General features: G+C 40.1%; 1 protein-coding gene across 1 annotated transcript; it reads right to left on the reverse strand.

The window, feature by feature from the left end:
* Window positions 1-6,101: 6,101 nt before the first annotated feature.
* On the reverse strand, window positions 6,102-12,328 carry LOC311041745 (cell adhesion molecule CEACAM5-like; the record flags this gene model as incomplete). The annotated part of the gene is made up of 7 exons (XM_084052229.1): window positions 6,102-6,116; window positions 7,044-7,303; window positions 7,687-7,959; window positions 8,271-8,537; window positions 8,818-9,099; window positions 9,685-9,728; window positions 12,288-12,328. The coding sequence occupies 7 exons, from the start codon at window positions 12,326-12,328 to the stop codon at window positions 6,102-6,104; spliced, it is 1,182 nt and encodes a 393-aa protein (XP_083908355.1).
* Window positions 12,329-15,787: the final 3,459 nt, after the last annotated feature.

A 15,787-nucleotide genomic window follows, 5' to 3' on the forward strand; every position in this document is an offset into this window, starting at 1 on the left:
TAGATTGAAGAGAGAGAGAGTTTTGACAACAATACTTTTGAATAAGCATTTCATGTTATCTTTAACATGAAATACTCTCAAATTAGCATTTCATGTTATCTTTAACAATTGCACATGCATTATTTGATGCAGTTATGTTTTGTGCAATGCAATTGAAAAGTGGAATGACCCACCCACAGACAGACAGACAAAAAGCAAAGTGCAATAATAGCACAATAAGACATGGAAAGGGAATAGATAGAAATTGAGACAAAGCAAATGATTCCAACAGGCGAATATTCTTTTCAGCCCAACCCAGCTGAGGTGGTCATATATAGGACGCAGGGGGGCAATCCCAGGTGAAAAACCTCACCCATTGACATCTCAACCTATTGCCATTGACAGGAATCAAACTCTCGACCTTTGGATTCACAGGCTGAGACACTACCTATAGGGCTATAGCTTTGTCCAGGCTGAGGTCATCTGTTGAAGATAAAAGTGAACCAGTGAAAGCAGCCGATCTACAAGCTCAGAAACATGTTGCTATCTGAAAAGTTTTGAGATTGTAGATCGGTTATTTTCACAATGAAGTTTGTCATACATTGCAAAAACATACTCTCTCCAAGAAGCATTTCATCATTACCTTTAACAGTTGCACATGTATTCAATGATACAGTCATGTTGTTTGCAATTCAACTTAAATTAAGTCTGCATCAAGTGAGGCTTGAACTGGCGACCCTGAGATTGTGAGGCCTTCATTTAAGGGAGACGCCATTGGCCCAGATAAGTAACTGTGAAAAAGGAGATCACACAGATGATACAGTTTCACGCAAATAGCTGAAAAATCCTGGGTTTAAGTGTTTTTCAAACTGCTCAAAATTGCGGACAATCTAAGGGCGGAGCTTACTGGTCTTTTATGGATTTTCCATAAGTGAAAAAATGCAGAAGTTAGGAGCCAATGACTGTTTTTCATATAATTCAAAATGGTGGGTGATCTAAAGGTCAGAGGTCAAAAGTCAGACCACGAAAGTTGTCGGGCATGAAGAGACGCATGTGTGTATCGAAGTTTCATGGTTGTAGGTCAAACAGGGCATGAGTTGTACCTGTTCAAAGTTGGCACTTTCAATTGAGTGCTATAGCGCCACCCTTTGACGAATGAGTGTGAGAATTATTTCTTGGTAGTTTTTCATGAGCATCTACCATATGGCCGAGTTTCGTAAAAAGCGTATGCACGGTTAAGCCAGAACTGGCAAAAACAAGTATTTTTCAAACTGCTCAAAATTGCGGAAAATCTAAGGGCGGAGCTTAATGGTCAAATCGATACGTGTGTTCCTCATGAGTCAAGGCACATGTGTAAGCAAGTTTCACGACTTTCGGCCAAACGATGCATGACTTATGCCTGTTTAAAGTCTGCCTTTTCAAAAAATTGCTATAGCGCCCCCTTTTGGCCAATTGGAGTAAGATTGGTTTCAGTGATATTTGGAATGACCCTGTACATTTCTGCAAAGTTTCAAAGAAATGTGAGTCTGCATGTATGTTTTAGGCACAGATGAATAATTTTCATAAAACTGTAATAGTTAAAATCTATCTCCTCCTGGGATTTTTGAGCAATCTGCACGAAACGTTTCACACTTGAACTTTGGACCACTTTCTACAAAAATTTCCAACGGATTTTCCATAAGTGAAAAAATGCAGAAGTTAGGAGCCAATGACTGTTTTTCATATAATTCAAAATGGTGGGAGATCTAAAGGTCAGAGGTCAAAAGTCAGAGTGTGAAAGTTGTTCAGCATGAGGAGACGCATATGTGTATCCAAGTTTCATGGCTGTAGGTCAAACAGGGCATGAGTTGTACCTGGTCAAAGTTGGCATTTTCAATTGAGTGCTATAGCGCCACCTTTGGACGAAAGATTGTGAGAATTATTTTTTGATCGTTTTTCATGACCATCTACCATATGGCCGAGTTTCGTAAAAAGCGACTGCACGGTTCAGCCAGAACTGCGAAAAGTGGCAGAAGAAGAAGAAGAAGAAGAAGAAGAAGAAGAAGAAGAAGTGACAGAATACTGCCAATAACAATACGTGTACAGAGCAGAGCTCTGTCCCCGTAATAATAATAAACTTTATTTGTATAGCACCTTTCATGACATGAAATGCAGCACAAAGTGCTTTACAGAGCAAGAATACAGTTACAGTTACAACCAATTTAACAATGAAGCAAACAAAGTAAAATAAAATAAAATAAAGTAAAAGCAAAAGCATAAAACAACATTAAAATAGGCAATACAGGACCTGTGACTGACACACACCTGTGACTGACACACACCCGTGACTGACACACACCCGCGACCGACACACACCCGTGACCGACACACACCCGTGACTGACACACGGGTGGGGAAGTGAATGTGCACCACTTCCCCAACACCACTGAAGTGCCCTTGAGCAAGGCACTGAACCCCAACTGCTCCAGTGGAGCTGCGTAGTGGCCAACAGTATAAGACTGTGGTTGTACTAGTCAGCTCCCAGGTTTTAAGGTGTCTGTCTGTCTGTGTGTTTCTATGTGCAGGGCGTTGCTGAAAATGAGCACTTGTGCTCAGCTACTACCCTGGGTTAATAAAGAACAAAAAAACAACAACAAAAAAACACCTGCGACCGACACACACCTGCGACTGACACACACCTGTGACACACACACACACACACCTGACACCCGTGACCGACACACACCTGTGACCGGCACACACCTGTGACTGACACACACCTGTGGCTGACACACACCTGACACACACCTGTGACACACACCTGTGACACACACACACACACCTGACACACACCCGTGACCGACACACACCAGTGACCGGCACACACCTGTGACCGACACACACCTGTGACTGACACACACCTGTGACTGGCACACACCTGCCTGCAAATGGTACCAGGGCTGACATCAGGACTTAAAAATCAACCAAAGAATCAGCTAAAAGCAAGAGTGAAGAAATAGGTCTTGAGCTGTGCTTTAAAGCTATCGACAGAGGCTGCCTGTCTTAGGTTTAATGGGAGTTTATTCCACACTGTTGGTCCGTAAAAGCAGAATGCTGCTTCACCGTATTTTTTATATGTCATTGTAGGCACCTCGAGCAGGTCAGCACTTGAAGACCTGAGGGGCCGGTTTGGAACATATCTCTCTAGGCAGTCATAGAGGTAGAAAGGTGCCAGACTAGGGGGGCACGGTGGCGCAGTCGGCAGCGCTGTCGCCTCACAGCAAGAAGGTCCTGGGTTCGATTCCCGCTGGGGACGCTGTGGGCGCTGGGGTCTCCTCCTCCGCGTCATCAGCGCCCATACCCTAGGTGGGGTTGGCGAAAGGGCCTACTCTGTGTGGAGTTTGCATGTTCTCCCCGTGTCTCCCAGGGTTGTTAATACCCTCACAAAAACATGTAGTAATCCTGGTCACTATACCGCCTCCCCCATGACAGCCGGGGCGCCTGATGGAGGGGAAGGGAACTGGTTGGAATAACGTGTTCCTTCCACGCGCTACGTCCTACCAGGGAAACTCCCCCCTGTCAGGTGACAAGAAAGTCAGTTGGCTCTCATGCACTGAAGGAAGCATGAGCTCGGCCCTGGCCTCCCCAGGCTGTAGGGGAATGGTGTAGCGCTGGTGTAGGGCTGGTGTAGCGCCCAGGATCACTTAGGAAATTGGCACCGGGTGAAAAAATGGGTTACAAAAATCGCGGGATAAAAAAATAAAAATAAATAAAAAAAGAAAGGTGCCAGACCATTTAGAGCTTTATAAACTATTAAAAGAATTTTAAAATCAATCCTAAAAACAACCGGGAGCCAGTGTAGTGAAGCTAGAACTGGAGTGATATGTTCTCTCATCCTAGTTTTAGTTCAAATTCTGGCTGCCACATTTTGAACAAGTTGTAATTTGTCAGTTGTTTTCTTTGGCAGGCCAGAGTAGAGTGCGTTGCAGTAATCAAGCCGAGAGAAAACAAAAGCGTGGATCAACGTTTTTGCATCGTCTAACGACAGATAGTCTCTAATTCGCGCAATATTTCTAAGATGAAAGAAAGCAATCTTGGTGACATGATTAATGTGTGTATTAAAATTCAATTCAGAATCGATAATAACCCCCAGGTTCTTTACTGTGGTGTTACTTTCTACAGCCAGGTTACCAAGTCTACTTATTATTGATTCTCTCTGCTCACTGGAGCCAATTATGAGAACTTCTGTTTTATCCTCATTTAGCTTAAGAAAGTTCTCACTCATCCAGCATTTTATACTGGACAGACAAGTCAACCCTGGCTGGGTCACCTGGACGAGGGTGTATGTTGTATGTTGCGAGACCCGAAACACGCTATGACCCCAGGCTACAACACTGATGATACGTCCCAGTTGCATCCATGTGATGTTTTTCTTTATCAGTTATTCTATTTATAGTGGCTCATAGGAATTTTTAGACTACGTGACAACCAGGAATAGTTTGGTGACCACAGGAGAGACTGTTGACAGCCGGAATGTAGACTGCATCCCGGGAGCAGTATGGGTTAGCGCCCCATGCTGTGTCTTCCGTGAGGAAGAAGCCCAACAAACCCGCGGGGAGGTCTTTAGGAGGGCCATTCCAGCGTACCGCAAGCGGAGCTAATACCATTAGACGGCCCAATCTAGTGGTATCGGCCCAAGGAACCATCACGCCAGAAGGAAATGTTTGGATCAGGGCGGTGCACCTGATCTGGCGCAGCACTCAGGTCCTGGAACTGGTGAGACGAAGGAGGAGCCCGGCCAGGAGACAACCCACAGAGCCTAGTCCCTCCACGTGCCAGAGCCTCACCGAGTCCCGGCAGAGTACTTCCGGAGACTACCCTGTCTTTCCCTATAGGACTGACCGTGGGTGCTACTGGGACGTAAGTCGGGGCTTGATCAACCCTGGCTGGGTCACCCGGGCAAGGGTGTGTGTTGTATGTTGCGAGACCCGAAACACCCTATGACCCCAGGCTACAACACTGATGATATGTCCCAGTTGCATCCATGTGATGTTTTTCTTTATCAACAATGGGTCTAGATGTTAATTAATGTTTTAGTTTTGCTGTTTGGACTGCGATATTTACTGCAGTGACACAGCGCCAGTAAGCCTACTGTGCGCAAGGAAACATTGTGTGCGCTTGAAATCTTGCGCTGTTCATCCAAAGTGTATGTCGGCACTGTCACTATGACCATGATGTTTCATATTATATCATGTTTAGACGCAACTTGAGGAACTATTCATAAGGTCAGTGCCAGCTTGATCGTGTGGTCGGTTATAGTGCACTAATATAATATATGCAAACTTGCCACAGTAGTTAGAGCAGTTGCGATTACATAAACTTTGGTAGCATGCACAGGCATCAGATGCGCTCCAGAACTTAAGACAGTGGTCTACAAGCTCCCCAGACGGCTCTCTTAAAATGGGAACATGAATGGGCTCCTTGTAATGGGAGGGACACAGTAAAATGATTGCATTGCATTGCACTTGGACTCGAGTGGTCTCGTGGGGGAAGAGTCCCTTGGTCCGAGACTGAGTCAAGACCGAGTAAAATTATGGGCGAGACCGAGACCAAGTAAATCAAAATGCGGACTCGAGACCAAGACTGGACTCGAGTGCTACAACCCTAGCCTGGTAAAACCCCCCTCCGAAAATCTCATTTGTATTTGATTTCAGTAGTGAGTCTCGCATGAAAGTCTGTTTGGCTTTTTGGCTGTGGGCGAGAGCTGGGCGGGAGTCGTACCGTTGACTGACAACACCTTCAGCCAATCAGCAGTTCGTTCCACCACCACCACCACAGAGCATAGGAGCAAGGGGACATTTGAAAGGGCCATGCCGAAAATAGGTTGCCTTAGGCGGATACATGAGTATCACTGCCCGTCCCTGCCGGTTCTCTGAATTTTTATTTTTAAATAGGCTCTGTCATGATTAATTGACCACATAATGAAGTTAAACAACTAAATGCTATCTGAAAAATATCTTAAAAGTAAATTCCGTGCCACAAAAAAAGAAGTTTGAGAGCGTTTTGAAGTTTAAAAAACAGCGGAGACATTTTTATGGTCGCCATTTGTTTTCGTTCCAAGCTCCACTTGGCTCCATTTGGCTTCACTCGGCTTCCACCTGATTGGCCAACGTGCACTGTCAATCACAGAACAATGAGCGAGGACGCTGATAGGCTAGTTCATATTGTGAACTCAGCGGAAACGTGACATTGCACAATTTGGTAGGATGGAATAGACATTAAACCAGTTAATTACTGAATGAAAAACTCCAAACAACGTGTGTGTGTGTGTGTGTGTGTGTGTGTGTGTGTGTGTGTGTGTGTGTGTGTGTGTGTGTGTGTGTGTGTGTGTGTGTGTGTGTGTGTGTGTGTTCACAATTTATCTTGTGAACTACTGGACCAATCAGCGCATGCAGCCAATAGGCCTTGGAGATTTTTCTAATACCTCAATGACATCTCCTGATGTAAATATAATTATTTAGGTTAACCCATCACAGAAATGCAGGGATAAAATGTCTAACATGTGTTGAACTATATTTGAAATAATACTGATGTTTCATCCTTACCTATGTTTGTACAAATAGCATCCAACAAGTGCAGCAAGTAGAAGCACAACAACGCTTGCAACAACTATTGCAGCGATGACACCATCTGATAAACCTCCAGGTCCTTTCTCAGGAACCAATGACAAAAAACAAGCAAATAGACAGGAGAATAAAATAGAATTGTTACGATTATTTAGATATTTCTACTTTATATAGACAGAACAGAGAGAGTATCATAGTAGCAGTACCAAAACTGCTCTCAGAGTAACATGGTGTTTTACTGTATGTCTGAGTAATCAATAATATTGGTCTATTAATTATCAATGTCAAGCACATACAACATTTGATATATAGCCTATTCCCTGTACCAACATAATTGTGTAAGGCGTCTGTCACTCTCCAAGTCCTACAACTTGAACAAAAATATAATATACACTGCTGATCATTTAAAAAGAAAATACTTCAATTCCATAATAGTACCTACTACAAATACAATTTTACCTCACCTTTAACAGACAACTGATGGACACTGGATTCAGATGTTTTTCCAGTAACATCATTCTTAGCTATGCAGATGTAATTCCCACTGTCAGATAATTCAGCTGTCTTCTTGAGCACATCAGAATACTCATCCAACTCTGTTCCGTTGAATATCCAGTGGTAACTTGGACTTGGCATTGACTCAGCAGAACAGATTAACTCTAACAGCTGTTCCACCTCAATTAGAGTTTCACCCCTGATTTGAACACTGAAGGGCCCATCTGAAACATAGATATGAAATATTGAAGGCTTATAATATAATATGCTGTAATGCTATGGCCAAAGTTTTAGGATAACTGACTGAGTAATCACAAATCATCAACATAAATCTACAAACTACACTGTAATCATCTATGCCAAATGACCAGGATATTCTTTATCAAAGAATCAGGACATTTTAGCTTGTTCTGAATGAGGTTGCCACGGGTAACAATGTCTTTCTGCCATGTCTAAATGTGGGGGAAAATTATGTTTTCTACTTCAACTTGAGTGTCTTTTTTTTTCTTCTACTATTTTCATGATACTGCTTACTATTAATCAATCTGAAAGTTAATTTGGTCAAAAATAAATAATCGGAAAAATGATATCACGGGATGATACTTACAGTTGACCTTCATGTTGTATCCGGCCTCATCGTAGCTTATAGGGTTACTGACTCTGCACAAGTATTCGCCGCTGTCTGTTGTCTTCACAGCACTGAAGGACAACACTCTGTTATTGTCATGAAGAGTGATGTCACTGCTAGGGGTCAGAGGTTGGCCATCCCTGCTCCACTCTCTGGTCAAGATGGTTCCAACAGCATCACAGGTCATGTTGATTGACTCCCCATCAACTGGTTGAATTGTTGATGGTGTGATAACTGCATCAGATATCTTCTCTGTTGATGAAACACAAATATAAACTTTTAGGTATTTTACTGCTTGATTCCATTCTTGCATGTGTTGTTGTTGTTGTTGTTGTTGTTGTTGTTGTTGTTGTTGTTGTTTGTTTTGGTTAACATAATAATGATAATTATTATTATTCAACAATAATTATAATAATTATAATAATTATCATTATTATTATTATTACCCTTATTATTATTACCCTTATTATAGTCATAATCATAATAATTATGGTTAACTAAAATGGTTATGGTAATTTGCATAATTTTAGCATATTTATATTTCATATATCATTCCCACTCACCGAGAACAGTGACAACTGAGACCTCAGACATGTGATATCTCAGAGTCTCGCTATTAAAGGCCTGACAGCTGTAGTTACCACTATGACCAGCATGAATGTTTGTTAGTTGGAGTTCTGGTCCAGGAACAGGATGCGTATTTCCATTCTTAAACCAGTTAAACAGGGCTGTGGGCTTGGAAACAGCTGAGCAGGACAGAGTGAGATCTGATCCTTCTTCATAGTAGTCTTTTGAAGGGGAAACCTTCACTTCAGTGTTTTCGGGACCAACTGTAGATTATGCATAGCAGACACCGACAAAACAAAAGCCACCAATAAGATAATATGAATAGGCGTAGAGAAAAATGCACGTACTCTAGCAGTAGAATATCAGCTTATCCAAATGAAACCTCATAATAGATTAACACAAGCTTCCAGACAATGACAGAAGTAAAAGGCAGAAAGTAACAATACTGAAACAATAAGTTAACCAAGCTCCATTTTCCATTCTATGGTGACTTAGACTATATACTGCAAGATATTAAACTAAACATGCAGGTTAATAACTCACAGTTGATGTTGAGCTCTACTGGTTCACTGGTGTCATTACTGATGGGATTGAACACATGACCCCTGAATGGTCCCTGGTCATAGCGGGTCACATTGACTATGGTGAGAATGGAGCCTCCATCACCAATCTGAACTCCCTCACTGGGCGTGACCTCAGAGCTGCCATTCAGCCAGCGATAGGAGATGGAGGAACCAGAGGAGACTGAGCAGATGAGGACTGCTGTGTCTTTGAACTCCACATAGTCGGTTGCATTTGCTCTCACGGTCACATTTGAAATGGGCGCTGTAGATGGAAGAGAAAGAGAGTGACCAAGCTGTTGGAGTGATAGATTTGGTCATGTCAGTTAGCTTTGCGGTGGGGAAACAATGTGAACTAAAGGAATGATACAGAAATGGCAACGCGTTTATGCATGCATGCCTTGTGTGAGGGCTACAGTAAGTCTCAAAACACAGTGTAAGGCAGTGGTTCTCAAAGTGGGGTCCGGAGACCCCCAGGGGTCCTTGGGGGGGTTCCCGGGGGTCCCCAGAAAAAGTAGTTAATACAGCATCACAATAATGTTAACCACTTTAACCATTTATATGTTGGCTATTCAAAAATGGCTATTTTTAAATACAAAATTGTTATCTCTTCATTCCCATATTTCCCATGTGACCACATACCATAATTATCTTACACCCCCACCCGAAACCTTTGTGTTAATGTACTTGTTTGTATTTATTTATTAATAGTTGGTTGTGTTTTTTGCTTAACCAAAACAATGCATTCATTCACGTTTCTTTTTATGACAAATCAAAGGTCATATACATATAAAAAGATGAATGAGTATTAAGTCACTTTTCAGAGGATATATTTTATTATAATACTCACTGTGGATCTTCAGCATGGTATGTCCTTCCATCAGTTCTCCTCTCCTAGATTCAGGTGAAGCTTAAATACGGTAAATGGATTTTTATTAGCATTAATAAAGAAGTGAACAATATAATAGACTGTACTGTATGTATCATGTAAACAGCATTGTACAAATAAACACTGTATATAATATAATATAAACTATACATTATATACACTGTATGAAAAAAGACAACTTGTGCATTTGACAATACAGCACATAATTTTTTTGCAGTATGCTCTTCTTGTATCGTGTGTCCTGTATGTCATTTAGCTCTGTTTATGTGACTTGTGTCAATGAAATAATGAGAACTCACCTGAGACCAATGTCAGGATGAACAATGATATCATGCGTGTTTCCATTTCTGTTGTGGAATCAGGTTTGTACGAAATAGAATCATCACAATGATGAACATCAACAGTCAACTCCGTTTATTTCATTCACAGCACATGCAATTGCAAGGTGCAAATGAAAGCGTTCCTAGTCGTCATCCCTGTGTAAAGTCCAAAACATGTACTTTGTATAGCCATAATTTTACTGCAGGGAAAGCAATCATCCTGCAGCTCAATACTTAAACTAGCAATTAATGTTATGTGTGTATGTACAGTATGTATGTATGTATTGATGTATTTTGTTGTATACTGTATGTAAATCTGCCAATGTCATTCTACTGATATCTAAGTGGTGTTAATATACTTGATAATACTGGTATTTTCTTTATTGTGTGTCTTATTACAATTGACTGTTGACAATTATATTACTGTAATTTGTTTCAATGGTGCAGAAAATGATAATGAAGCACATGGTTTGAAGATTGTGATTATTTGTAATATTTTTTATTGTTAATATGGTGTTGGAGTGAAACATGTACATTCTCTGAGTTCAGTAATATTTAATACATTGATAATTTCCATCACAATGCAGTACATGGAAATTATTGTATAACTTGTTGTCACTCATACATATTGTCTATCTGTATGACTCCATAGTATTACCATAATGGAACATATGTTGAAAAAAAAGCATTTAAATAAAATAACATACGGTAGTTGTCTTTATTTAGTTTTTCATCCATGTAAGTTTTAATGCATGCGTGAAATGAAGAAAAATAAATGAGAAGATTTTTTTTTTAAACTGCAATGAATAAGCACCTCAAGGTATTACTTTGATTTATTGAATAATCTAATAACGATTTTAAAAACACTGAAAACAACAGAACAAAACAACAGTGCAACAAAAAAACATACACAAAAAGAAATACACAGTTTAAACTCATAACAGTTTCAATTCATGATAACAGTTTCAGGATGATTATGGAGTAATAAATATGTGTGAAAAACTAAAACTGCTATCTGAGAAGTGGGCTTAGTAACCAGTCGATCCTCTTTTCTGATTGGCTGTTCATCCATCATGACAATTGGCAACCAGCCTTTTTTGGGGAGACCTTAAAATAGACAATTATAGTTCATTGTCTCACCTATACTGGAGACAAAGGCATGGATACAGTAAACATTTTTGTAAGTCTTGTTTTGCACAGGAATCCTCAATTATATTATAATTATATTACAATTGTTATAATTATCCTTAATTATATCAGGCTGACTTTATTACTGACAATTATTGGCACCACACAATTGGTAGCACATACAAATCTTTTGAATCCATTTCAATTGATTCCTCATACTTGAATAATGCAAAACCAAAAGTGTGTTCATTGAGAACCCCCTTTCTACTAAACTTGCTTGCATAGAGATGGTCAAGTATTATTTTAGCCCCACTAGGTGGAACTCTAAAGATATAGCAATGCTGTGAAATACTGACTTGTTTGCGTTGATGTGAATATTAATGTTTAGTGAATTGGTGCACATAATTACCTTGTATTCAAAGTGATGTGAATAATTGCCTTGTCTTGCATCTAATTTTATTTGGTTAAACATACAGTATGTATGGGCTTGACATAGGCCTACTACTACATGAATCACCATATCAGTGATATGGTCATTCAGTGACCACATCTAGCACCACCCAGAGGCCAAAATGTAAAATTGCGCACTGATTTTCAAAATCAAGTGGGTGGATTGCATAGAACCTACTGAGCAGATTCATGCTCACATGAACCCTACTAATTTGGCTATGACCTTTCATCTAGCTCCACCAATAGGGTAAAAGATCTGCTTGTTTTCCATTTAAAGGCAATTTGTAGATTTGTACAGAACCTTTCACTTCCAAGCTTTTGCTGTTAATGATGAACTGATAATCTATCAGTTAATCGCATTAAGTTGCATTCTTAATATTTTGTACTGATTGTCCTCTTAATAATATTACAAAAAGAGTAACGAGTAATGAATAAATAAATACATAAAACTTTGTGTAAGGAGCCCAACGGTCCAACACCAGGTGACAACCTTGGCATTTAGTAATGATTAATTAACCATTAATTGGTGTCCCTTATTATAGTGTAAAAAGTGGATATAAGACTTGTAGTCATGCTAGAAATTGTAATTCAATGTAACTTCTGAATGCTCTCCTTTTGACCTTTAGATTGCTCACCAATTCCTTTATTTATAGACCTAATACTCACCTTGTGAACAGCTGGAGATCGCCTTTGTCCTGTGTCCTCATGCATTTCTGAATAGTTCACATATACAGGTATATGTGTACATTCGTTCTCATATACATGTACATCTTCAGATTCTAGACACAGGATACAATGACTCGTCTCAATTTTTTTTTGCTTATTGCTTTGGTTTGTGTAACCAAATAAGGAACCAAAAAGGAACAGCTTTGCTGGTATATATGCAAACTCTCACACATGGAACACATTGGAAAGTGTTGTCAGACTTTCATGTTCATCTCAAAATAGAACAATAGATCATAGAATTATAATTTAATTTGCTGGAATTAATTTGGTATCACATGTTAATATACAGAAATGCTAGTAGCTGAACCACCAATAGTTTGTCTCTCTGTTCAGCTACAAATCTGAAAACACATTAAAAGGTGCTTTCACACTCGATCACCTCACCCCAGGGCCACTCCCCCTGGGGCGACACCAGGGTGAGTCACCCACCCAGGTTGAAAATGTGTATAATTGTTTATAATTTAGAATCGCCTAGTAGTTGAATAGCTGATGAAGTATGGCAGGTCCTGACTCCCGAGGAGAAAACTAAAGCTATATGTCAACATTTGCACACTGTCAAAACAAAACTTATAGAAAGACAAAGTTGAATTTGCCCCAGGTTGACATGATTTGAGTCTGAAAGCACCTAAAGAGGACATGATTTTATAAAAACTGGATAATATATTAATACAATGTTTAACAATATGCACCTGGTAATGCTTATTGGGTCACAGATCTTGCTTCTGATGAATATTACAAATAAAGCCCTGTTAAGATGGCAGCTAGCAAAAATGGTGCTACTCATCAATCATAAATCAAGGCAATAGTAGGTAGCACCAGTAGGTAAGCAGACATACAGTAATGCACACACTACCATTTGTCACACACACACACACACACACACACACACACACACACACACACACACACACACACACACACACACACACACACACACACACTTTTGTTCTCCTTTATGAGGTGTGTGAGGTCTCTGTTGATGACATGTTACGGCTGCACCAGTGAGCTGTTGTTGTTCTGCTAATCTTCACAAGTAAAGCAGCCACAGTTGTGGGTGAATCAGTAATATTATATATATATATATTCTATAATATAATATATTGTGCCAATGTGCCATTTTGATTCATGACAGCCAGCAGCTCACCAATCAGAACGTAATAGGGCCTATTTAAAAAATATATACTTACCTCTTTGTCCTTACAATCAAGAAGGCCGGAACTATCACAGCTATAAAACATGCAGCTGTTATACCAGCAGCCCCAGCAGCTGAAATGTCACCAATTGGATGTGGATCTGAAATACCTATTAATGCCAGTGAAGGAGCTTGATTATTTAAAAATAGAAATACAGTATGTAGTTGTTTTGACTGGACAACCATACAGCAATTAGTCTTGCGTTGTCACGGTGCGAGGCAGGGAGGTGTAGGACCCAAGTGCAAGATGAGAGGCAGAGGCAGCGCAGCTCAAATTAGAGTGTTTATTAAGAACACCAAACAAGAGGAGTAGGCAGCAATCCAAGTCTGGTACAGGCAAAGTCAGTAACCGGTTTAACAAACAGAACACGAAAGGGACAATACAGGAGTTAAGGGAAACTATACTGGGAAAGCTAGGGGAACCTAATACAAGCAACAATATGAGGCGACAAATACTGGTATAAACTCACACAACTACATTCAACGAACCAACAGGGAACTGAAGCAAACACAGGACTTAAATAGACAGGGGATTAACAGAACGCATGTGAACACAACAGACAATCAACACAGGATAGGCTAACAGGCAACGAGCACAGGTGACTAGGTTACAATAATCACAGGGAGGTGAGGTGAGACAAGATAGGAAACAGTAAACAAGGCAGACAGGAAACACTGCTACAAAACAAGAGTAAGGAAAACCAAGGCAAAGGCAACAGAGTTACAATACAAGAGTGCCGAACATAATGAACGGCCTAAACAGGCCTAAAGAACCGCCCTTAGGAGTCCAACACCATATAAGGGCATACAAGGTCCAAATAATAAAGTCACCGTCCACGGCCCGAGGAGCGGACCGTGACATGCGTAGCCAGACGATCAGATATCTCCGCGTAGGCTAACTGATAGGTCTGGTGACATCTACAGTAAACTCAATGCAAGGGCGCCGAAACCGTGGGTGCCCGGGGGCTAAAGCACCCACTGTGGGTGAGGAGCACCCACTGGGTGCTGGTCAAAAAACAAAAAAAAATGTTTTCTTTTAAAATTATTTTTCAAAATCAGATCGCCTGGTTCAGATCGCCACTGAACAACCGAATTAACCGAAATAAAGTTACAAAACTCCCCCAAAAAAGTCAATTAACCGACCAAAACCCGCATTTTTTTTTCGCGCTAGAGCTTACAAATATCGGCGCCCCTGACTCAATGAATGAATGGGCATCAAATAAATAAATAACAGTGGGAATCAAATGGGAATCAAAATAAATAAATAACAGCATTGCAGAACCAATGCAAATACTTTAGGGTGGTCCTTATAGGGCATAGAAGAGTGGCGACCATTTTGTGGTTCCACAAATCGTAAAGCACATTCCTTTTTCCCATAGAGATTTCAGAAAATATTTATATTATATTATTATATCATTTGATATCTGCCGTCCTAAAATTCTCATTCAATGAAGACATCTGGTGTTGTGATGTTGATAAGATCACACAGACCACATTTGAAGATGTAGATTTACTGTATTGGCTGATAGCAAGCACTTGCATAATTGTTCACTCATAAAAATGTTGAGAACTCACTAATAGTGACTTAATTGTGATGTTAATCAGTAACACAATATAACTTTGGCCTTATCACTTGATCTCTTTTGTCTCCTCCTAAAACAAGATGACAAATAAAAATTGCTGCCGATGTAGGCTGATATTTGAATCTTCATCTTGAGGTCTGTTAATCTGTTAGCACACATTCTGGTGTGAAGTTAACACAAATGTAAAGGCCCCCTAAAAATACAGATAAATGCCCCCAAAAAGGATTCAAAACGGGTGTCAATTATGAGGCTATAGGCTATAGGCGAGGCAAGGCAAGTTTATTAGAGCACATTTCAACAACAAGGCTTTACATAAGACATTAGATTACGACATCAAGACACAGCATTAAGAGAGTGCAAAATAAACAAATTGAAATACATTATTTGACTGACAGAGAGCAAGTGTAAAGATCTAAGAAATGGAGTGATATGGTCCACTTTCTTGGTATTAGTAAGGACTTGAGCAGCAGTTATTTTTTTAACTGCTGAGACATTCTTTAATCATTGATGAATTATTTAGGTGATAGATGGCTGACTTTGTAATAGTGTTATTGTAGCCGTTCAAATTCCAGGTCTGAGTCCATGACTACAGCGTGACTTCTTGACTTTTAACATTACTGATAAGGTTGACCATAGTACACAGTCTATGACAATCACCTCTGTTA

This window comes from Gymnoscopelus microlampas, assembly GCF_963454915.1.
Source record: "Gymnoscopelus microlampas genome assembly, chromosome: 3".
NCBI lineage: Eukaryota > Metazoa > Chordata > Actinopteri > Myctophiformes > Myctophidae > Gymnoscopelus > Gymnoscopelus microlampas.